General features: G+C 51.4%; 2 protein-coding genes across 6 annotated transcripts in view; one reads left to right on the top strand and one right to left on the bottom strand.

Annotated features, from left to right (window-relative positions):
- Positions 1-1,912: 1,912 nt before the first annotated feature.
- IL27RA (interleukin 27 receptor subunit alpha) lies at positions 1,913-17,030 on the top strand. Of its 5 annotated transcripts, none has more exons than XM_023724746.1 (14): positions 1,913-2,096; positions 2,517-2,634; positions 5,190-5,362; positions 5,490-5,605; positions 7,943-8,102; positions 8,193-8,266; positions 9,573-9,756; positions 9,857-10,039; positions 12,097-12,198; positions 12,270-12,428; positions 15,260-15,385; positions 15,787-15,874; positions 16,051-16,144; positions 16,259-17,030. In XM_023724746.1, the coding sequence occupies exons 1-14, from the start codon at positions 1,997-1,999 to the stop codon at positions 16,442-16,444; spliced, it is 1,863 nt and encodes a 620-aa protein (XP_023580514.1). In that variant the 5' UTR covers positions 1,913-1,996; the 3' UTR covers positions 16,445-17,030. The 5 variants fall into 5 exon arrangements, with proteins under 5 accessions (XP_023580514.1, XP_023580513.1, XP_004389772.1 ...); XM_023724745.1 differs by having other exon boundaries at positions 5,445-5,605; XM_004389715.2 differs by having other exon boundaries at positions 5,205-5,362; positions 5,445-5,605; positions 16,259-17,029.
- A 354-nt stretch (positions 17,031-17,384) lies between these two features.
- Positions 17,385-22,330, bottom strand: part of PALM3 (paralemmin 3) — a 6,090-nt gene continuing 1,144 nt past the window's right edge. Inside the window, exons 2-8 of the mRNA XM_012559526.1 lie at positions 22,128-22,208; positions 21,219-21,361; positions 21,011-21,095; positions 19,265-19,314; positions 18,194-19,140; positions 17,949-18,163; positions 17,385-17,852 (exon numbers count right to left, since the gene is read on the bottom strand). Coding sequence (XP_012414980.1) covers positions 17,385-17,852; positions 17,949-18,163; positions 18,194-19,140; positions 19,265-19,314; positions 21,011-21,095; positions 21,219-21,361; positions 22,128-22,208 — 1,989 coding nt within the window. The remainder of the gene's footprint in view (positions 17,853-17,948; positions 18,164-18,193; positions 19,141-19,264; positions 19,315-21,010; positions 21,096-21,218; positions 21,362-22,127; positions 22,209-22,330) is intronic.

Genomic DNA, 22,330 nt, shown 5'->3' with positions numbered 1-22,330 from the left:
GCTGCTGCTTGCACAACTCCAGGAGACGCCATTCACGAAGTGCTTCCAGCCCTCTGGGGCAGGTAGTATGTGGGGTGTGGTGGGTATAAGGCCAGGTTTTGCTGCCTAATAGGTGTCCCGCCTTGGCAAGTCGCTACCCCTCTCTAAGCCTCTTCATCTGTGGAACAGGACAGAGAGCTCCTGTTAAGTGGCAGAGTTGAGTTGAAACAGATAAGGACATGGTCTATGCAGGGTAGGGGGCACAGTCTGGGCATGATGGGGCAGGGGGCCTGGTGTCATTGAGGGCAGGGTCCTGGCAGAAAACATGTTCATGATGATGGGGTGATGGAATGTGGACACAGAAGCACACTGGTGCGTGTGTGTGTTCAAATAGCAGCTCTACAACTTACTACCTGTGTGTTCTTGTACAAGTTACTCCACCTCTTTAGGCTTCAGTGTCCTCTCCGGAAAATGGGGTGATCAAATCAGCCCCCTCCCCATGGCGTTGACATTGAGAAGAATAAAGGATTTAATCCACAAAAGCACTTAAAACAGTGCCTGGCACACAATAAGTGCTCAATAAGTCATCGAGGCTGTTTAAGTGCTTATTACATGCCAGACATCGTTCCACATTTTTTTAAAAACTCATTTACTGCTTACAAAACCCAGGAAGGTAGGAGTTATCATTTTCCCCATTTTACAGACAAAGAAACTGAGGCTAAGAGAAGCAAATTCACTTGCTCACTATTTAACTTAAAAGACGCTGTATCCACGCTCAGTCAGCCTGGCTGCATGCTCTTAGCCATCAATTGCTCAATAAATAAACAGAAAGGGGAAGGAAATGACAGGAGAGGAAAGTCAAACTCAGTGAGGCTGAATTATCTGTCCATAAGAGATGGTGGCAGAGCCAGAATTTGAACCCAGGCCTCACTGGAATAAAAAAACTTTACCCAGAGACCAGTCACAAGAAGGAAGCAGCCAGGCCAGACAGGAGTCAGGATTTCGCGTGTGCAGAGCCAAACCCCGAACACCAATTCTCCTTATCTTTTGCAGGGGACGCCTTCCAAGACGCAGCCACCGACTCGGACAGCCTGGCGGGCGAGCTGGATGAGGCAGTCGCCTCCAGCGAGTGGTTGGCCCTGACCAAGCCCCGCCAGGCCTACCCCAGTGGCCAGTCCAGCTGGCAAGGAACCCCAGGGGCTCTGCGGGGTGGCCGTGATGTCCTGGCTGGCCTCTCCAGCAACTGCTGCAAGTGGGGCTGCAGCAAGAGTGAAATCAGCAGCATCTGCTAGCCAGGAGTGTCGGGCAGCCGAGGGCACCAGGCCGATGCCCCAGGCCTGCTGTCCACTCGTCAGTGCCCACTCATCTCTCCACCCTCATGCATCCATTCATCAGTGCATCACTGGCACCTGTCCAGCTTACCTGGATCCTGTGTCCTGAGCAAGCTGTGCCCCTACCTGACCAAATGGTACCCCCCATCCTGAGCCCTGACCTCTGCCCAGCCCCAGCTGGGGCTGCTGCCCCCATTATACCCCTGCCCCAGCCCCCCTCATGCCCCTACCCTACTCCCATTTCCCTGCCTTCCAGCCCTTCTCCCTCCTTCCGCCTGCCCAATGCCAAGGCTGTGGACCCCAAGGGTGGCAGCCGGACCCCTGGGTTCCCTTCATAACCTTGGGTGAGGGTCTGATGGGGGAGGGATCAGAAAAGTTCTGATCCCAATAATAAAAGTTCAAAGGATTTTGCAGCCTGTGTGTGTTGTTGCTGGGGCGGGGTTTCTGGGAAGGTGGCCCCGCCCTCAGCGCCCCACCGCCGGACTCCTCCCCACTCCCCCTCCCCAGCTTCAGTGACTGCGCCCCGGGACTTTCCGTCACTGGGAAGGGGCGGGGACCCAGAGCGCAAGGTGCGGGGGTGGCCGGAGGGGTGACTCCGCTTCCCGTGGCCGCCTCGGGCGGGGGACCAGAGAGGGAGGCGAGTGGGGCTGCGCCCGGCCGGGCCGGACTCGGGGCGCAGGGGCGCCATGAGGGGGGCCCAGGCCGCTCCTTTCCGCCTGCGGCCTCTGTCAAACCCATGGCTGCTGTCTCTATTGTTTCTGCTGTTGAACCGGATTCGTCCCCAGGGTGAGTCTGGAGAGTTCTCGGGCCGGCGCTCTGCCCCAGCGTTCACCGTTAAAAGTGCAAACTGGCCAGGGTGTGCCAGAAGTTTGCGGAATGAATGGCAGAGGTCGGGACGCCACTCAGCGCCTCTGAGGCAGGCACGGGGTGAACAAAGGAGTTGGGGAAGGGGCGGCAGTGAGGTCCGGAACCCGAGCTGGCGGGGTGGGGGTGGCGGCTCTAGGGGCAGCAACAGGATGTGGCGGGCATCGCTCTCCCGCTGGCAGAGAGAGGGAGGAGTGCAGACCGAAGCTGGGTTGGGGCGCCCCGCGCCCCCTACCTGCTGCTCACTTCCGTAAGGGACCCCAAACGCCTCCGCAGTTGCCAGAAGTCCTGGAGTGTGCAGTGACCCTTCCCTGGGACCTTCCCCCCGCCCCACCTTTCCAGGCAGCCCTGGCCCGATGCAGTGCTACCGAATTGGACTCTTGGGTGATTTGAACTGCTCGTGGGAGCCTCTTGGGGACTCAAGAACCCCCTCCACGCTCCACTTTCAGAGCCAGAAGTAGTGAGTACACTATGTGGCATGGGGAAACAGGCGTCAGAGGGATGAGGGGGTGGTGAAGGGTTCTTCTCAGGCTGAGAGGATCAGGAGTCCTGCCCCCAGCCCTCCCCCCAATCTCAAGTCCTTCAAATCCAGGTCCCCTCATTTCTTTGCTGTGTGACCCTGGACCTATCACTTCCCCTCTCTAAGCCTCTGTTTCCTCCCCTCTTAAAGGATGATGATAATGGAACCTGCCTCCCAGGGTTGATTCTGAGGATTCAGTGAGTTAAGCGCTTGGCAAGGAGAACATACTTAACAATTAGGAGCTGTGTTTTAGTGCTGTGTGACCTTAGGCAAGTAGCTTAACCTCTCTGAGCATCTGAAAAGATCATTTGTTCATTTGGCAGTGCTGTTCCAGGCACTGGGGACACAGCAGTGAATGAGGCAGGCAGAAAGCTCTGCCCTCGTGGAGCTCACAGCCTGCTGGGGAGACGGGCGTCCCTTAAAGATGAATCATACTGGAAACTTATCATTTCAAATTCTGCTAAGTGAGGGAAGAGTAAAAGGGGCCCCTAAAGGTGGGAATGGGGTATGGGGGAGCTGGTTTTAATTGGTGGAGGTTGAGGGGTCAGCAAGGTCCTGTTTTAAAATTTATTTAAATGAGGTGAAATTCACATAACGTAAGATTTAATCATTTTAAGGTGAACAATTCAGTGGCGTTTAGTACACTCACAATGTTGTGCAACCACTACCTCTATTAAGTTGCAGACATTTCCATCACCCCCAAAGGAAACTCCTGTACCCACTCAGCAGTCACTCCCTGGCCCTCTCCCCCTGCAGCCCCTAGCAACCACTGATCTGCTTCCATCGCTATGGATTTACCTATTCTGGACATTTCATATGAATGGGATCATGCAATATGTGACCTTTTGTGTCTGGCTTCTTTCACTCCCATCATGTTGTTGGTCCAGCCATGTTGTAGCAAGTATCAATACCTCGTTCCTTTTTATGGCCAAATAATATTCCATTGTATGAACATACCATGTTTTGTTTATCCATTTATCCAGTGGTGGACATTTGGGCTGTTTCCACCTTTCGCTATTGTGAATGATGCTGCTATGAACATTCGTGGACAATCAGCTGTTTTAACACCTGTTTTCAATTCTTTGGGATATAGAACTAGGAGTGGAATTGCTGGGTCATATGGTAACTCTCTGTTTAACTTTTTGAGTAATTGCCGGGCTGTTTTCCAAAGCAGCTGCGCCATGTCACATTCCCACCAGCAATGTGCAGGGTTCCAATTTCTCCATATCCTTGTCAGCACTTGTTATTTGCTGTTTTTTTTTGAGAAAGGCCCTATTTTAAACCTTTGAAATCCAAACCTTGGGTACTTTCTCGTTTCCTCTTTCTCATCCACATCTGCTCCATCAGCAAACCCAGTTGGCTCCATCTTCCACGTTATCTAGAATCCAGCACTTCTTCCCACTTGCCCTGCCCCTGCTCTGGGGTCCAGCCCCCTGTAATCTCTCACCTGGACCAGTCAGTCGCCTCCGCCCTGACCTCCCATTCCTACTCTCACTTCCCCCAGTCTGTGCCCCCTACAGCAGCAGAAGGAGCTTGTGAGCACCTGAGTCAGGGCATGTCCCTCCTCTGCTTCGAACCCTCCATGGCTCCCACCTCACCCTGGATAAAAGCTCAAGTCCGCCCTGCGGCCCACAAGCCCTGCAGGATCTGCCCTGTCCCCTCCCTGCCCTCATCTCCCCTGCTCGTCCACCTCCCTCACTCTGCTCCAGCAACTTTGGCCTCCTCGCTGTTCCTCAAACACACCAGGCACAGTCAGGCCCCAGGGCCTTTGCACTGGCTGTTCCCTCTGCCTGGAATGCTCTTCTCCCAGGTACTGCATGACTCCTTACTCACCTCTTCAGGCCTTTATTGAAATGTCTCTTCATCTGAGACACCCTTCCTGACCACCACTCTCCCCCTCCCACTAAAACAGCACCATCACTTCCCCCGCATTGTCACACCGTATCTCTCTCTCTGCTGGAGCTTATACCGCTGATCACCACCTGACATGGCACCTAAAATATATTCACGTGTTTCCCGTCTGTCTCACCCACTGGAACGTCAGCTTCAGAGAGTGGGACCTTGTCTGTTTTGGTCCTAGCTCTATCCCCAGCTTCTAGAACAGGGCCTGACACAATAAAGATTTGCTGACTGAATAGTTGAATGTATGTAAATATGCATACATTTACATGTAATAGTAGGTATGCAATAAATGCCATAACCAATGCTTACATAACATGTATTGTGCACCTGACGATGTTCTGAACATATTCCATCTATCATCTCATTTACTCCCCTCCCTGGCCCTCTCAGCTTATTGGCCTCATTTTATAGATGAGGAAACTAAGGCACAAAGACGTTAAGTCACTTGCTCAATGTCACACAGCTCTGAAGCAGCAGAGTTGGGATTTGAACCCGGGCAGAACAGGCTCCAGCCATTGCACTAGATGACTTCTCTGCCAGCACTAGGATTCTTGTCATTGTGGCTCTGGCTCCCAATGTACCCCCTGTCCCAGCATCTCTCCCTATAGCCATCTCAACAGAACCCAGGTGGTGGCAGTGCCCACTGGGCAGAGCTGGGTGACCATTCCACGGGAACAGTTCACCGAGTTTGACACACTCCTTGTCTGGGGGGCCGAGGCAGATGGGCCTCTTTGGCCCCCAATCTCCGTGGACCTAGAAACCCGAGGTAATGTGGTGGGAGGGCACCCTGTGGAGGTGGGTGGTCCTGGAGGACCCAGCTCACTGCACCCTGGCCTCCTCTTCCCCAGTGAAGCTGGATGCCCCGCGACTGTGCCCTGACATAAACTTTTCAGAGGATGACCCCCTGGAGACCACGGTCCACTGGGCCCCACCCACGTTGCGGCCCCATCAGAAGGACATGGTCTGCCAGTTCTACTACCGAAGATGCCAGGAAGAGGCCTGGACCCTGGTGAGTGTCAGGGGTCAGGGTCCCTGTTCCCTCCAGCCCATCTCAGGCAGAGCCCCAGGGCATCACTCCCAAATCAGAGACTCAGCTCAGGGTTCATCCCCCCAAACTCCTGCATATATGTCTTCTTCAGCTAAAAATTTCTCCCAAAACAATCTATGAATTCCATGCAATCACAACTCTGCCTCTACTTGAAATCTGTGAGAAACTCAATAAGCTTTCTCTAACATTTCTATGAACAAGTGAAAGTGCTCACAAACAGCTTAAGTTAACCTTAAAATAATTCAGGTAGTCCCTGACTTACGATGGCCTTCCAAGCCGACGACTACTCTGTCAGAAGTCGGTTCTGGCATACGTCAAATACCTCTTTTTTTAGTTTTCATTATTATTGCTTTTTATTATCAGTATCTTTGTAGATTCAATCTTTATTTGTCTTTGGGGGTTGGAAACATTATACCTGAGAATGATAACATCAGCAAATTACGCACTGCAATATTGTATGTAGTGTGTATTACTAATGATAACATAAACGAACAAAAAAGGACTGATTCATAAGTGTGGTTCGTCATAACTCAAATACGTTGAAAGTTGGGGACTGCCAGTAATAACAACAGCAAACTCTCAGAGAGCATTCTGTTTGCCAGACACTGTTCTAGGCTCTTCCCAAACATGGGTTTATTGAATCCTTGCAAAACCTCTTTGAGGTAACTGCATTTTACATCTACCCATTTTACAGATGAGGAGCAGGGCCTGGCTTCCAGTAAACACTTAATCATAAAAGCAGCTGACAATTCTGAACACCTACTGTGTATCAGGCCCTGAGCTAATCACTCAGCAAGGATTATCTTGATGAGTTCTCCCAACCTCCCTATATAGTAGATGCTTTTAAGATCTCTCTCTCTCTCTCTTTTTTTTTTTTAATATTTTATTGTGTTTTTGGTGAAAGTTTACAAAAGAAATTAGGTTCTCATTTAACAGTTTCTATACATATTGTTCCGTGACATTGGCTACATTCTTCACAATATATCAGCATTCTCATTATTTCCATTCTGGTTGTTCTGTTTCTATTAATCTAGCTTCCCTGTCTCCTCTAGCCTTCTCATCTTTGGTCTAGGGTAAATGTTAACCATTTGGTTTCACCTGGACGATTATTTTGAGGAGCATAGTACTCACGGGTGATATGATTTATTTTATGGGCCAGACTGTCCTTTGACCTCTGGGAGTGGTTTGAATTCCAAGTTTAGAGTATCTCAGGGCGATAGTCTCAGGGGTTCATCTAGTCTCTACCAGTCCAGTAAGTCTGGCCTTTTTTTTTTTTTTTTAAGGAATATGAGTTTTGTTCCACATTTTTCTCCCATGCTATCCAGGACTATCTATTGAGTTCCTGGTAAGATCTCTTTTTGTAGTTGGGGAAGCTGAACTTCAGAGAAGTTAAGCAACTTTTCCAAGGTCACATAGCAAGACAGCAGAAGGCAACTCCAGAGCTAGGATTTGGGGGACCTGCCCATGCATTTGGAAACCCTAGTAGTGTAGTGGTTAAGAGCTATGGCTGTTAACCCAAAGGTTGGCAGTTCGAATCCACCAGGTGCTCCTTGGAAACCCTATGGGGCAGTTCTACCCTGTCCTGTAGGGTCGCTATGAGTCGGAATTGACTTGACCGCAATGGGTTTGGTTTTGTTTTTTTTTTTTTTGGTTTGCCCATGCATTTTAAGGGCATGACCTGGAAGTTTTATACATCATTTCCTCTCATCTCTCATTGGGCAGAATGTAGTCATATGGCCTCACCGAACTACAAAGGAGGCTAAGAAATGTAGTCTGTGTTCTGGGCAGCCATATTCCGCACTAATACTCAGGGGTTCTATTTCCAAAGGAAGAAGGAGAGAGTGGATATTGGAGACAACCAGCTGTCTTAGCCACAGCTCTTGACACAAAACACCACAATAAAGAGCAGAGTTACTGTCATTGTGGTTATTCATACAATTCTGAGCAATGGTAGATACAGACTTTGGAATCTGACTGCCTGAGTACAAGTCCCAGCTCTGGTACTCACCAGCTCTGTGACCTTGGGCAAGTCACTTCACCTCTCTGAGCCTCTGTTTCCTTATCTGTAAAACAAGGGTAATAATAGAATAATAGACCTACTGCCATGCCTAGCACATAGGGTGACCACCTAGTCTTGGTTTGCCTGGGACTGAAAGCCCTGTATCCTGAGAACCCCCTCAATCTCAGGCAGAATGGGACCATTGATCACCCTGTTGGCACATAAGAGTTAAGTGCTGTATAGTCAAGTACCCTCAGCATAGCCCCTGAACCCATCCCTCTCTCCTGTCTCTCCCCCAGCTGGAGCCAGAACTGAAGTCCATACCCCTGACCCCTGTAGAGATCCAGGACCTGGAGCTAGCCACTGGCTATGAGATGTCTGGCCGCTGTCGAATGCAAGTAGAAGAGGATCTGTGGGGCGAGTGGAGCCCCATTCTGTCCTTCCAGACACCGCCCTCTGGTGAGGATCTCCAGGCTTGCCCCTAAACCTTTGACCCTGCTCCTGGAAGCCTGATCTATCATGCCCTTTCTCTTTCTTCATCCCCATCAGCTCCAAAAGACATGTGGGTGTCCGGGAACCTCTGTGGGACAACAGCTGAACAAGAAGCCCTGCTTCTGTGGAAGGTGAGCTACGGGGACCAATTACATTTCTCAGCACATGTCAGGAAACCCCAAATAAAAATGGTGTAAACAAGACAGAGGTTATTTCTCTCAATACAGGAAGTTTAGGGGTTGGCACATTGGCCTGTTGTGGCAGCTCCACCATTCCAGGGTTCTCTACCACACTGCTCTACCATGTTTTATGTATTGCCTCATGGTCCAGCATGGATGCCTGAGCTCCAGCCATCATATCTCTAGTCCAGGCAACCTGCACATGAGTTTCCAGTGGGGACAACATTCAAAAGTGACAAGGGATGTGGGAACATTTTTTGTTTCCAAGACCGTGTTGCATCCCTGGCTCTTGCCTACCAAATACCAATCATTAAGGCAACCAAAAACTCCCACAGATTCCTCCAAAGTCCCCTCAAGGGTGCCATCCTTTTTGTTACACATACCCACTCCTCTATGCAATGAGAAATTTGAAATTCCTAAGAACTGCACAGGACACAAACTAGGGTGAGGCAAGTGAGGCACTCGCCAGGGCACAAAATTTAAGGAGTGCCAAAAAAGCTCAGTAATCAAGATAAATAATAATTTAATGCAATATTAAAAAAAAAAAAAATCAAATTAGCAAACTATGGCCCATGGGTCAGCTGTCTGTTTTTGTAAATAAAGCTTGATTGGAACCAGGACCAGAATTACGGTGAGGCGAGTGAGGCAGCATCATGCAAGTGCAGGGCCAGATCCTATCTTTACTTAAAATGTTGATATTTTGTTCATTATGGGTTTTTTGTGTTAATTTTGATTTATTAAAATATTATTTATCTTCATCATTGGCTTTTTGGTGTCCCCTTAAATTTTGCATCTGAAGTGAGTATCTCACTCAACTCACCCTAGTCCCAGCCCTGGAACCACATTCTAACCTGCCTCTACTGCAGAACACTTCTGAGACTCAGTTTCCTCATCTTTAAAATGGAGCCAACAAAAATACTTTGCTGTTTTAAGATCTGTCTGTATAGGGTCAAATTGACAACAGCAACTCAAAAGATTAGATAGGAAACCTAGTGAATTTATGTTAATGGAGGAGGAACAGTTGGGAAAAAGAGGGTGAGAGTGATTGTACAACTGGCAGAATGTAATCAGTGTCACTGAAGTGTACCTGTAGAAACTGTTGAACCTGGTGTATGTTCTGCTGTGTATATTCTCAACAACAACAAAAATAAAATGAAAAAATACTTTGCTGACTGGTTTGTTGGTTGACCTCACTGAAGCACACAGTATGTGCCTGATAAATGGGAGCTATTAACCCCTTCTTCCCCTCTTCCCTCAGGCCCCTGGGCCCTGTGTGCAAATGAGCTACAGAGTCCAGTTCCGGGTTGAAGGTAGGGAGCTGCTCCAGGAAGGGATCCCCTGCTGCAACTCCTCCATCCCCGCCCAGGCGGAATGGGCTGGGGTGTCCGCTGTCAACGCCAGGAACCAGGAGATCTTCACCAACCTCTCTTTGGCCTGTTCAGGTAAGAGGCTGTGAACTTCTTCCACGCGGTGCCCTGGAGGGACAGGAGGGAACTTCCTGAGTGGGCAGCCAAGACTTCTCCTCCCTACCTCTCTTTCCAGGCTCTGCCCCCCATGATGTGGCGGTCAGCAGCACCTCTGACAGCAAGGAGCTGCTGGTGACCTGGCAGCAGGGAGCCGGGGAGCTGTGGGAGCACGTGGTGGACTGGGCTCGAGACGGGGATCCCCCGGAGAACCTCAGCTGGGTCTGGCTTCCCCCTGGGAATCTCAGTGTCCTGTTGCCAGGTGAGACTGTAGGACACCTGGGTTCCTATCCCAGCTGGTAAAGCAGGGCAGACTAATGGGCAGTCTGGGAAAGTATTATGGTTTGAGTATCATTCGTTTGGGCAATAAAGATTTGTTGAGCTCCCTGTTCTAGACAGTGGTACACATACGGGCAGCTGGATTTCCTGAGCATTTACTATATGCGTTCAATCAGTTGAACTTAATCATACAAGTGAGTTTCTATTATTATAATGCTCAATTTACAGATGAGGAAACAGGCCCAGGGAGGTTAAGCAACTTGCCCAAGGCCACACAGCAAGTAAGTGGTAGAACTAGAATTTGAACCACACAGGCTCCTGAAGCCAAGCCCTGAACCATCACAACACCCTGCCTCTCAGCAATGCCCTTGCCCTCATGGAGCCACCATTCTTGTGAGGCAGGCTGCCAATTAAACAAACAAGTATATCTGTAATGTAGTTGGAGGAAAATAAAGTACGGGAAGGGGAAGAAGGGAGAACTGCTCTTTTAGAAGGAGAGGTTAGAAAAAGATTTTCTGGGGAAGTGGTATTTGAGCCAAGACCTGAAGCAGGTGAGGGAGGAGCCATAAGGATGTCTGAGGGAAAAGCATTCCAGGGAGAGGGAACACCCAGTGCAAAGGCCCTGAGGCTGGTCCATGCCTGGCATAGTAGAACAGCAAGGAGGTCAATATGGTGGAATAGAGTGGGGATGAGGGTGGCTGGGGGCAGATGAGGTCAGGGGCCTTGTGGACCACAGGAAGGACTTGGACTTTTACCCTGAGTGAGGTGGGAACCCTGGAGGATTGTGAGCAGTGGAGGACGTTCCCTGTCTTAGGTGCTCACGGGCGCCCTCTGGCGGCTGTGGGCGGGGAACAGACTGTGGGGTTGAGACTAAAAGCGGAGGACCAGGAGCGACTGCATTGGTCCAGATAGGAGAGGATGGGGCTGAACCAGGTAGGGACTGAGGAGCAGGGAGAAGCAGGCGGGTTCTGGTCAGAAGTCTCAGAGCAGAAATTTCGGGAACCCATTTGGGTATATTGAGCTGTGATGCTCGTGTGGTCATCTAATTGGGATCATCCGTGGAGCTGCTGGGTACTCAGGTCTGGGGCCCACAAAGGGTTCTCTGCTGGAGCTTGGTATTGGGGAGTTAGTTCGTATAGAGGACTTGAGAGGGCTTAAGAAGGTGTGGGTGAGAAATCTAGGACAGAGTCCCAAGGTCCACAAACATGAGTGAAAGAATTTAAAAAAAAAACCCCAAACACATTGCCGTGGAGTCGACTCTGATTCATAGCAACCCTATAGGACAGAGTAGAGCTGCCCCATAGGGTTTCCATAATCTTTATGGAGGCAGACTGCCACATCTTTCTCTCAGGGGGCAGCTGGTGAGTTAGCAGCCCAGGGCTTAACCACTGTACTACCAGGGCTCCTTGGGCGAAAGAATAGGACCCCCAATTCTGGAAAATTCTCCATTGGGGAAGGCCATGCTGAAGCACTAGGTTTCAAGGAGGATCTTCTCACCTACTGGTCGAGGAGCTGTAGGTGCCCCACTCACATCCCCTCTTTTAACTACCTCCGAGCTGCTGGGCCTCTCCCAGCCGCCAGCACCTGCATTTCCTGGTTCAAGGGCTTTTCCTGGTCACTGAAGAATTTTGCCTGCCTGGGTAACAGGCTGGAAGTGCTGGGGAATATAAGGCCCCTCAGGAGCAGCCCTCACCCAATAACTGATGGGAGGGAGTTGCTGGACCAATACCCCACCTCCCTCACTCCTAGGTGGGATGACTCCTAGGTGCGTGCTCTCTGCTTTCTCCCTGAGGTTCCCAGTGGGACTGAGCCCCAGTTGCCCATGGTGGGAACGTCCTTAATAACACACCATTCACTGGCTGCCTTCCCTTCCTTGCTGTCCTGCTGGTACCGCCTGGGGTCACCTTCCATACAAGCAACTTGTGTCAAATCCCTATCTAAGGGTCTCCTTCTGGGGACCCTCATGAAGACACCTACAAAGTAGGAAATGACAGGGAGAGAGAGCCAACTGTAACTGGACTTTGTTCCTCTCCGATTCAGGGAATTTCGAGAAAGGAGTCCCCTATCAGATCAGAGTGACCACAGTCTCTCCTTGGGGCTTGTCTCCTGCCCCCTCAGTCTGGGGGTTCGTAGAGGAACTAGGTAAGAAGTGGGGCTGGAGGATGGAGGGTCCTGGAACCGCAGCAGGTCTGACCCACTGGCTTTCTCCCCAGCACCTCTAATGGGGCCAGAGCTTTGGCGACTCCAGGATGCACCCTCAGGGATCCCCACCATAGCATGGGGAGAGGTCCCACGGCACCAACTCCGGGGCCACCTCACCCACTACACCTTGTGTGTGAAGAGTGAAACCAGGTCCCTCGTCTGCTTGAATGGTGAGCTTCCCTGCTCCCTCCTCCCAGCCCCCACAAGACCCACACCATCAGTCTATCCCGCCCCTTGCCCCTAGATGGGCTCCTTGGCTCCCTCTCAGCCCCTGGGTGAATACATGATGCCATCAATCCCCTAGAGGATAATACCCATCCCAGCTATCAATGTAATGGACTATCAGTCGGCCATTAAAGATGAAGACTCAGATCTATATTTATTGACATTGAAAGATGCCTGTCATATTTTATTAAGTGAAAAAGACAGAAAGGGTTACAAAACTCCGTCGGAGGGTTCTATTTTTGTAAAATAAGCCCCGTATACAGCAAAGCATTGCTCTATACTGAGCAATGAATATGAGTATGAAAACATAAAAAGAAATTCCCCACAGTGTCCACAGGTCTTGTAGGATTACAAATGATTTTTATCTCTTTTTCATACCTTTGGGTATAGGCTACATTTTTACCCTGAGCACAAATGACTTTTTAAAAATATCTTTTTTGCTCTTTTTTCTAAATACAAAAGTTATTTGTGCTTGTTACAAAAGCTAAAATGTTAAATATATATATATATATATATCATCAAGAATATCAGCATTCTGTTTCTCTGATGCTGACAATGCAGCATCCAGATTTTTCTGTGAGGATACTAACATGACATAAGAGTTGTGTGTTGTTGTTTTTTGGTTTTAACTTCTTATTATAGAAATTTTCAAGCACATACACAGTAGAAAGTATGACAAAACCCCAGTACCCACCCACCACCCAGCTTCAATGATCACCAACATTTTGCCTATTTTAATTTATACCCCATACTTTTTTTTGCTAGAATCTTTGGTGTCATTTCATCCCTAAGTATTTTAGTACCTCAGCATTTATCTCTAACTGATAAAGGTTTTTTTTTGTTTGTTTGTTTGTTTTTTTAGAGGGGGGATATACACATCAAAACACGCTCCCTTTCAACAATTTCTACACATATTGTTCTGTGACATCAGTTGCATTCTTCACACTGTGGCGACATTCTCGTTATTTCTGCTCTGGTTGTCTCACCCCCATCAATTTAGACTCACTGCCCCCTAAACTTCTCATCTATGCTTTAGAGTTACTGTCGTCCCTTTGGGCTCGTAATAGTTACTTTTTTAAAAAAGCACAATACTTAAGGGGGACATTCTTTACTTTTTGAGCTAGACTGTTTTTCTGTTTAAAGATGACTTCAGGGGATAGTTTAGGTTCAAGATTTGAAGAGTATCTCAGGGCAGTAGTCTCAGGGGTTCATCTAGCTACAATGGGTCCAGTAAGTCTGGATTCTTTGGGCATTTGAAGTTCTGTTCCACACTTTTTCCCTTTTCTGATGGGAAAAAAAAAAAAAAACCACTGCCATCGAGTCGATCCTGACTCATGGTGACCCCATAGGGTTTCCAAGGCCGTAAATCTCTACGAAAGCAGGAGCCACTGGTAGTTTTGAACCGCTGACCTTTTAGTTAGCAGTCGATGACTTTAACCATTGCGCAACCAGGGATCCTTCAAATAGACCTTAAAAAAATCACCTTAACATGATTACCGCCCCCCCAAAAAAAATAAATAACCAGTTGCCATCAAGTTGATTCCAACTTATGGTGACCTCATGAGTGTCAGAGTAGAAATGTGCTCTATAGGGTTTTCAGTGACTGATTTTTCACAAGTAGATCACCAGGCCTTTCTTCAGAGGTGCCTCTGGGTGGACTCAAACCTCCAACCTTTCAGTTAGCAGCTGAGCGTGTTAACTGTTTGCACCACCCAGGAACTATACACACACACACACACACAATTATAAACATGCGATTTATAAGGTGTGTGTGTGTATAATTCCTGGGTGGTGAAAACAGTTACATATATATATAAGTGTATATATATATAACCCAAAACCCCATCACCGTCATGTCCATTCCAACTCATAGCAACCCTATAGGAAGAGTAGAACTGCCCCATAGGGTTTCCAAGGCTGTAATCTTTACGGAAGCAGACTGCCATATCTTTCTCCCATGGAGCGGCTGGTGGGTTCAAACCACCAACATTTGGTTAGTAGCCAAGTGTTTAACCACTGCACCACCAGCGCTCCACACACACACACACACACACACACACACACACTTTAAATATAAAAGTGGACCGTGCTATAGTTTAGCCCTTGGATCTTATGACTGATATTTTGCGACTTGCCTTTTGCACGGCACCTGATGATTTAGCTTGGACACCTATCCATGTCAGTAGATCTTGATCCATGTGCAATTCTCCCGTGATCCTATAGCATACTCGAAAGCTACATCCTCCTTCAGTGAAAAAAACAAAAATTTAGGAGAAAAGGCAAACGAAAATAGTTCTGGGAGGTGGGAATATCCCCCCCCTTGTTGGGGTTGCATCTCTCTCCACGGAGTTCTGTGCAGCTGAGGGATGTGATGCTCATTCATTCTTACATTTACTTGAATATATGGTTTTGGAGTGTCTACCCTGTGCCAGGCACCAACCTAGGTGCTGGAAGCCGGCCCTGTGGAGCTGCCTTTCTAATGGGGGACACGCAGGCATACGCAGAATAAATAATATGCAGTGTGTTAGATGGTGATAAGTGCTGAGTAGAGGCATGAAGCAGGGAAGACAGGTGGTAAAGGGGGTTGCAATTTTAAAAGGGAGATTCAGGGAAGGCCTTAATGAGGAGGTGACATTTGAGCAAAGACCTCAAGGAGGCAAGAAAGGAGCCGTGTGCATGTGGGGGGTAGAGTGTTCTAGGCCAAGGGAACAGCATGTGCAAAGGCCCTGAGGTGGGATTTACCCACCTCCTTAACCTCTCGGGTTGTGTCCTTTAGTGAGTGGTGGCACCCAGAATGTCACCCTGCCAAACCTTCACTGGGGTACTTGCGAGCTGTGGATGACTGCATCCACCATAGCAGGACAGGGCCCACCTGGACCCAGCATCCAGCTGCACCTACCAGGTAGGGGGCCTGGGGTGAGACTGTCGCAAGGAGGTGGCCTGCTCCATTAGGGGAAGGTGTCTGGAATCATTACTTGGGCTTCAGTAGGTGGGCAACCTTTTGACTTGGGGGGGTTGTTGACAATGCCTTGGGACATTTTGGTTCTGCTTAATGCTATGTATTATGCAGCAATGTGTATCTCTCGCCCTTTCACTCATCCCTGCCCCTAGACCCTTCACTGAGTACTGGCCCTTCACCCAGCCTTGCTCTATGCACAAGCTCACTCCATCACAAGATCCCGCCATCCTTAGCCCCTGCCCAGTCACAAGCCCCGCCCACTTACAAGCTTCCCCTACCTAAGCCCTGCCTCATCCATGAGGCTGGCCCCTCCCTGGTGTCCAAACGTTCTTTTTCCCCCGCAGATAACACACTGAAGTGGAAAGTTCTGCCAGGTGTCCTACTCCTATGCGGTGTGCCCCTGATGGGCCTGGTCCTGGCCACCTCTGGAAGGTGAGGCTGTCAGACATGTGGGTCTCTTTCTGGGTGGGAAAGGTGGCTGGACATTAGCTGAGCTTGGGGTGGGGAGGGGAAAGGCCTGAGGGCACTTCGATGCTCCTGGCCCATGCAACCTGGGCATGGGTGTCTGGCCACCGGGATCCCTGCCCTGACTCTTACCCGCTTGCCAGGTGCGTCCATCTTTGGCACAAGGTGCTGCCCCACTGGGTCTGGGAGAAGGTTCCAGATCCAGCCAAGAGCAATTCTGTCCAGCCCCACATCGAGGTAAGCAAAAAGGCAGGGCTGTCAGGGCCCAGTGGGGACTTGGGGGGTCCTGGGATATTTGGGAGGCTGGGAGTGGGGAGGAAGGGTCAGAATCTCAGCTTCATCCCTTCCCAGGAGGGGCTCCAGGCCCAGCCCCTTGTGGACGTGCCCATCCTGGAGGTGCAGGAAATAGAGCCACTGCCAGGTATGGAGCCCTCCCAGCCCCCTGCCGCACTTGACTCTGGGTATGAGAAACACTTCCTGCCCACACCTGAAGAGCTGGGCCTGCTGGCGACCCCCAGACCTCAGGTTCTGGCTTGAATCTTACCTCAGGCTGGGGGCTACAGGCCACATCACAGGGCTGCTCACCCCAGCCCTAGATCAGCCCTGTTGACAGATGAAGACACTGAGGCTCAAAGTCATTTGCCTGAGGGCACCCAGCCAGGAAAAGCTGGGATTGAAGGACCCCCACGGTGAAGGGCCGGCCCTAATAGGGACTACAGTGGGTGAACAAAGGAGTAAAGGAAAATGTATGAAATCCAGAGCATCAGTTGCCTCTCAAAGTCTGTACTTCTGCTGTAACAGAACTGGAGTTAGGTACAATTGCCAGCCTCCCTTGCAGCTAGGTGCAGCAATGGACTGAGTTCTCACCAATAGAACAGACGTGTGCCACTTCACCTCCCATCCCGTCTGGTGGGTCTTAAAACACTGGGTGGGGACTCCTCCACGTTCTCCTCCCTTTCCCATGAGCCGGAGAATCAACGTGCCCTTGATCCAGCTTTGACCATGCCAAGGAGAGGGTGGGGCAAGAAGTGGAAAGGAACCTAAGTCTCTGACTGACCACATGGATCAGAGCCAGTGGAGAAATAAACTTTCATATTTTTATAGCTACTGTAGCTTGAGGTCTTTTGGTTACAGCAGCTAAATCTATACTCTTGCTGATTCACACTCTTTGATTCTAGTAGAGTTAAACCCTTGATTTCCCACCGGAAGGCGGTGGGGAGGTTCTGTGTTATCAACACACACATTTCAAGCTGTCTGTGTTTTAACATTTTATTTTCAAGTATAAAGACTTCATTGCAGAAGGGGGCCAGGGTCACAGGCAGTGGACAGAAGCCCAGGTAGAGGTGGATGTGTGGGCCAGCTGGCTCCCAGGTGCCATGGCCAGTCCCGTGGTGCCCTGTCTGTGCCTGGGACCCTCTGCTGGTTGCCAAGAGGCCGAGGTAGCTGTGAGAGGAGCTGCGCGTGGAGGGATGCAGCCTCACATAACCGCACAACACTGGCACGTCTTTTGCTTAGGGGCCCTTGCCTCTTCACCTTCATGGGGGGCAGGTGGCTCAGGCTGCCGGGCAGGGGCGTACGTGGGCACAGGGTGGGCACTGGGCCCCTCCACTGGAAGCAGTGGCTGGCACTCGGTGGGCTGCTCCAAAGCGGAGGTCTCTGCCAGAAGGGGTGTAGCATCCCCCGAGGGGCCCTGGCCCTCAGCAGGAGTTTGGGGCTTTTCTGCCTCCTCCTCCAGGGGGCCTTCCTGCTTCTCCTGGGGCTGCAGTCCTCCCTCCTCTGGCCTTGGTTCTTCCTTGGTTCCCAGGGAAGCACCTGCTTCGCTCACCTCCTCTGCCTGGGGTTCCTTTCCACCCCCTGACTCTCTCTGCTCTTCTGGACTTGGATCTTGCTCGATACCTTGGGTCTTCTCTGTCTCCAAAAGTTCCTCGCCTCCTTTTTTCTCTGCCTCCAATGGTTCTTCACTTTCTTGTTTCTCTGAATCCAGTGGTCCCTCATCTTGTTTCTCTGACTCCAGTGGTCCCTCATCTCCTTGTTTCTCTGCCTCCAATTTTTCCTCACCTCCTTTCCTCTCTGCCACCAGCGGTTCTTCAACTGCTCTCTTCTCTGCCCCTGGCTGTACCTCATCTCCTTTCTTTTCTTCTCTCAGTGGTCCCTCATCTTCTTTCTTCTCTGCCCCTAGCTTTTCCTCACCTCTTTCCTTTTCTGCTCTCAATGACTCTTCAACTTCTTTTCTCTCTACTCCTAATGGTTCCTCAACTCTCCTCTCTGCCCCTTGCTGATCCTCACTTCCTTCCCTCTCTGTTTTCAGTGATTCCTCAACTCCTCTGCTCTCTGCCCCAAGCTGTTCCTCATCTCCTTTCTTCTCTATTCCGGGTGGTTCCTTGGCTTCTTCCCTCTCTGTTCCTAGCTTTTCCTCACCTCCTTTCTTCTCCACTCCCAGTGATTCTTCTGCTTGCCTCCTCTCCACCTCCCAGGTTTCCTCACCTCCTCTCTTCTCTTTCCCCAGCAGGCCCTCATCTCCTCCCTCCCTTGCCACTGGCCCCGGCCCCTCCAGACCCTCCACCAGCAGCTCTTCCCACTCCTCGCTGAGGACTGATCTCTCCACCCAAATGAAAGACCCCTCCTCACCTCCAGAGCCCCCCCGCCCATTGCCCTCAGGGCTGCCCTCGTCAGAACCTTCCCCTTCTCTAGAAATCACTCCCTGTTCTGGGAGCCTTGGTGAGCTCGGCTGTGCAGCCTCCCGACCCCTCCATCCCTCCCCTGTGTCCACTGAGTCACTGCCCTCTGTGCCCCCCACCCCTTCCCAGACCACCTCCACAACATTTCTGTCCTCCTTCACCCAGGATGGGAGCTCTGGGCTGCCAGCCACCTGCCTGTCCCCAATGGCCTCCAGCACCACCTCCTCCACCTTAGCCTCCAGTTCTGGGCCTGTGGCCCCTATGGCACAGTCTTCTGTGGCCCTCAGCCCCTCCCACACCACCTTCACCACACCCCCTCCTTTGGCCTCACCCACCCCCCTCTCCACTGCTGCCACCCCCTTACTTGGCTCCTGCTCCGGAGGAGGGCTGAGTCCGGGGCAGGGCCCATTGGCTTCTGAGGAGGCTGCTGTCATCCCAGGGACCTGCCTTGAGGCTGGCAAAACCCCAACAGCCTCCTCCCTGGGCTCAGATAGGGACTCCGGGGACATGCCTGCTGGTCCAGGTGGCAGAGAGGCTCTCTTGTCTAGATCTGCCCTGTCTGGGGCAGTCAGGGAGCAAAGGAGAGGAGAGAGGAGGTCACAGGGTGAGCAGGACCCAGGGGTCCCCATCCTCACTCCTCCTGGGCCACTCAACCTGGGGGCAACCTGACCCCAGACACCCACCTGCAGGACCTGCCTCCACGATGGGCAGGGAGAGAGGACGGTGACCCTGCAGGGAAGGCAGAGACCAGGTTAGGCCCAGCCCTTGGCCCCACCCCAGCTTCCTTGCATGCCCATATTCCCCCTGCTCTAACATCCTCACTGACTGCCCAGTACCTGTCTTATCACCCTCCGCTCCAATGCCTCATGCACACTAGGAGCTTAATCAATACTGTGTTCATTGGATCAGTCGCTACGTGCTGGGGCCTACTCTGTCAGATGCTGAAGTTACCATGGACAAGGCAGACTTAAGCCTTATGCTCATGGAGCTTACAGTCTAGTGCAGGGGAGGTGGGTAATAAACATAAACCCAAATGAAGCTATAAAGTCAGGGAGCAAGAAGGGTCATGGAGAAAAAAGTAATATAGCGAGGTGAGGGGCCAAGGAGTGTCTGGGAGGTGATGGGGGCACCTCCTTTAGATATAAGATATGGCAAGCCGCTCTGAGGAGGTGACATTGAACAGAGACCTGAAGCGTGAGAAGCACCAGCCATGAGTCAAGAGATGAGGAAGGGCATTCCAGGCAGAAGGAACAGCAAGTGCAAAGGCCCTGCGGCCAGAATGAGCTATGCATGTTCAAGGAAAAGAGGGTCAGTGTGGCTGGAGTGGAGGGAGAGAAGGAATGAGAGGAAGATGAGCTCAGAGAGGGGAGCAGGGAACCACCATGCAAGGTGCCTAGGCCAAGCCCCACTGTTCTCCTCGCAGGTCTCTGACCCTATCCTCCACTTTCCAACCCCTGGGCCTTTGCACAGCTGCTTCCTCTGCTTGGAATGCCCTTTCACTTTTGCCTGGTTCTCACCTGGATTCAGCTTAGATGTCACCACCTCCAGGAAGTCTTCCTTGAATCCCCAACCTCACTCAGGTGCTTCCTCTGTGCTCCCCTACACCCAGGGCTTCCCCCTCACAGCACTCTTTAATGAGCTCCTGGGGCTGGGAAGCATGGCTTAAGCACATGCAGCAATGAACACCAGGCTTATACTCAACTCAACAAGTGCTTCCCACCCCAACAAATGGGCCCCCTCCCCTCTGCCTCCCTATAGGCACAGGGAAGCTAAGGTGAGACACTAGGGAGAGGTGGGGCCTGTGGCAAACCCACACCTTGCCAGAAGGAAATGTCACCAGAAAACCAGGTTTTAACGTGAAGCGTCCTGATTTTCCAAATCCCATGTGTTGTACAGTATATAAGTGAAAACTCAATAAAACTGTTACCCCCCCCCAAAAAAAAAACAGACAAAAACTCACATGGATGCATCAAAACAGGAGAACGTCTCATGATGACCCTTTCCAGCCTCCGAGGCCAAGTCCTATGACCTCCCACCCACATCTGACTACAGTTTTATGAGCCACATTAAACCAAAAAAAAAAAAACCAAACCGGTTGCCATCGAGTCAATTCCATCTCATAGAGACCGTATAGGGCCACATTAGGTAACCTTTATCAAAACTTCCCCACATGCTGTTACTGGCACCAGGCTAGGAGCTCACTGATCCTCCCAACAGCTCTTTGAGGTGTATGCTGTTATTATTCTCATTTAAGAGATAAGAAACTGAGGCTCCAGCAGGGTAAGTGATTTGCCTAAGGTCACAGAGCAAGAAATAGCACAGGGTGGATTCAAATCCAGATCTAGTGGCTAAGTTGCACTTGGAGGTGTCCTGCCTTTGGCCCTGCTGACTACCCCTCCTCCCACGCCCTCCCCTGGCCCCTCACCTGTTTGCGCCAGGTGGGCCTGCCCAAGGGCTTGTGCTGGGCACCTGTGGACGCACTTTGCAACAGCTGCAGCTGGGATTGGAGTCTGGGGAAGAGAGGGGGCTGCTGGGAGCCAGGCCCTTAGTCCCAGTTTGCCACCTCCCTGGAGTGGGCCTGGGGTCCTGGCAGAGCTGGGTGGGGCAGGGCCAGCAGGCAGGGTCCCACTCACGTGAACAAGCTGTCTTCCAGGTTCCGGATGCGGGCCTGGGCCTGGCCTTCAGGTGACTGGGGGTCCTGTGAGGTGGAGTCCTTGGGCCAGTCTGTTCCCTCAGCCGCCCCATCCATCAGCCAACGCTCCCGGAGAGACTTCCTCTGGGCATGGGAAAGGAAGCTGAGGCTCAGCATGAGGGCTATCCCATCCTACACAGGGTCTCCCCAGGATCCCCTGGGCTATGGAGATCTCTTATCATTCCACAACACCCCAGAGGTGACAGGCACCGTGTTTCTCCCTCAGGCTGGGATACATGCCCTCATTGTGCCCCCAGTCACCCATCGGGCCTCCAACACTGCCAGGGGAACAGACACCCCATTGCCAACCCATAGCCCTCCCAGGCTGGAAGACATCCCATCAATGCCCCCAACCCTCTAGGCTAGAATAGACACCCGTTACCCTCCCACAGCCCTCCCAAATGGGACAGACATCTCATCACCTCCTACAGCCCTCCAAGACTGGGACAGACTCCTAATCAGCCCTCTTAGGCTGAGACAGACACCCCATCATCCCCCACAGCCCTCCTAGACTGGAACAGACTCCTAACCATACCCCCCACAACCTCCTCAGGCTGGGGCAGACACCCCGAAGATGAAATCAATGTCCCCCTCGTCCCAAAGCTCGACTGGAGTTCCTTTCATTCCCCTGGAATTGGAACAGACACTTCCATTGTCCCCATCCTCTTCCCAAAGGTGGAACAAATGCCCTCATCAAGCCCCCCCCCCCCAAGCAGGCTGGGACAGAGGTCCCCAGAAGCTAAGACGAATGTCCCCAGCCTCCGAGATTTGACAGAGGCGCCTATTGTCCCCCCACCCGACTCGCACAGACACCTCACGTCATTCCCCAGGCTGGGCAGGTGCCTCTAACCTTGAGCCGCTCCACGCGGAGTTTCTCCTCCTCCAGCTCCAGGCGCGCCGCGCGGATTTCCTCCTGCAGCCGCCGCTTCTCCTGCACACAGTGGACCCGGAGCTGCCCGCGGGCCAGTCGGGGCCAGGCGTCGCCGCCTCCCAGCAGAGGGGCTCCTCCGGGGTCCCGGGCGGTGGGGCGGCAAGGCGCACGTCGGGCGGGGA

This window comes from Trichechus manatus, unplaced genomic scaffold, assembly GCF_000243295.1.
Source record: "Trichechus manatus latirostris isolate Lorelei unplaced genomic scaffold, TriManLat1.0 scaffold00258, whole genome shotgun sequence".
Lineage (NCBI taxonomy): Eukaryota > Metazoa > Chordata > Mammalia > Sirenia > Trichechidae > Trichechus > Trichechus manatus.
This window is presented reverse-complemented; position numbering and strand designations above follow the sequence as displayed.

Excerpts from the sequence above, each read along its gene's own strand:
- IL27RA (XM_023724745.1), top strand. The coding sequence starts at position 1,997 with ATGAGGGGGGCCCAGGCCGCTCCTTTCCGCCTGCGGCCTCTGTCAAAC. Across the intron at positions 8,103-8,192 it reads CTTCCAGACACCGCCCTCTG|CTCCAAAAGACATGTGGGTG; the intron begins GTGAGGATCTCC and ends CATCCCCATCAG. Across the intron at positions 10,040-12,096 it reads TCTCAGTGTCCTGTTGCCAG|GGAATTTCGAGAAAGGAGTC; the intron begins GTGAGACTGTAG and ends TCTCCGATTCAG.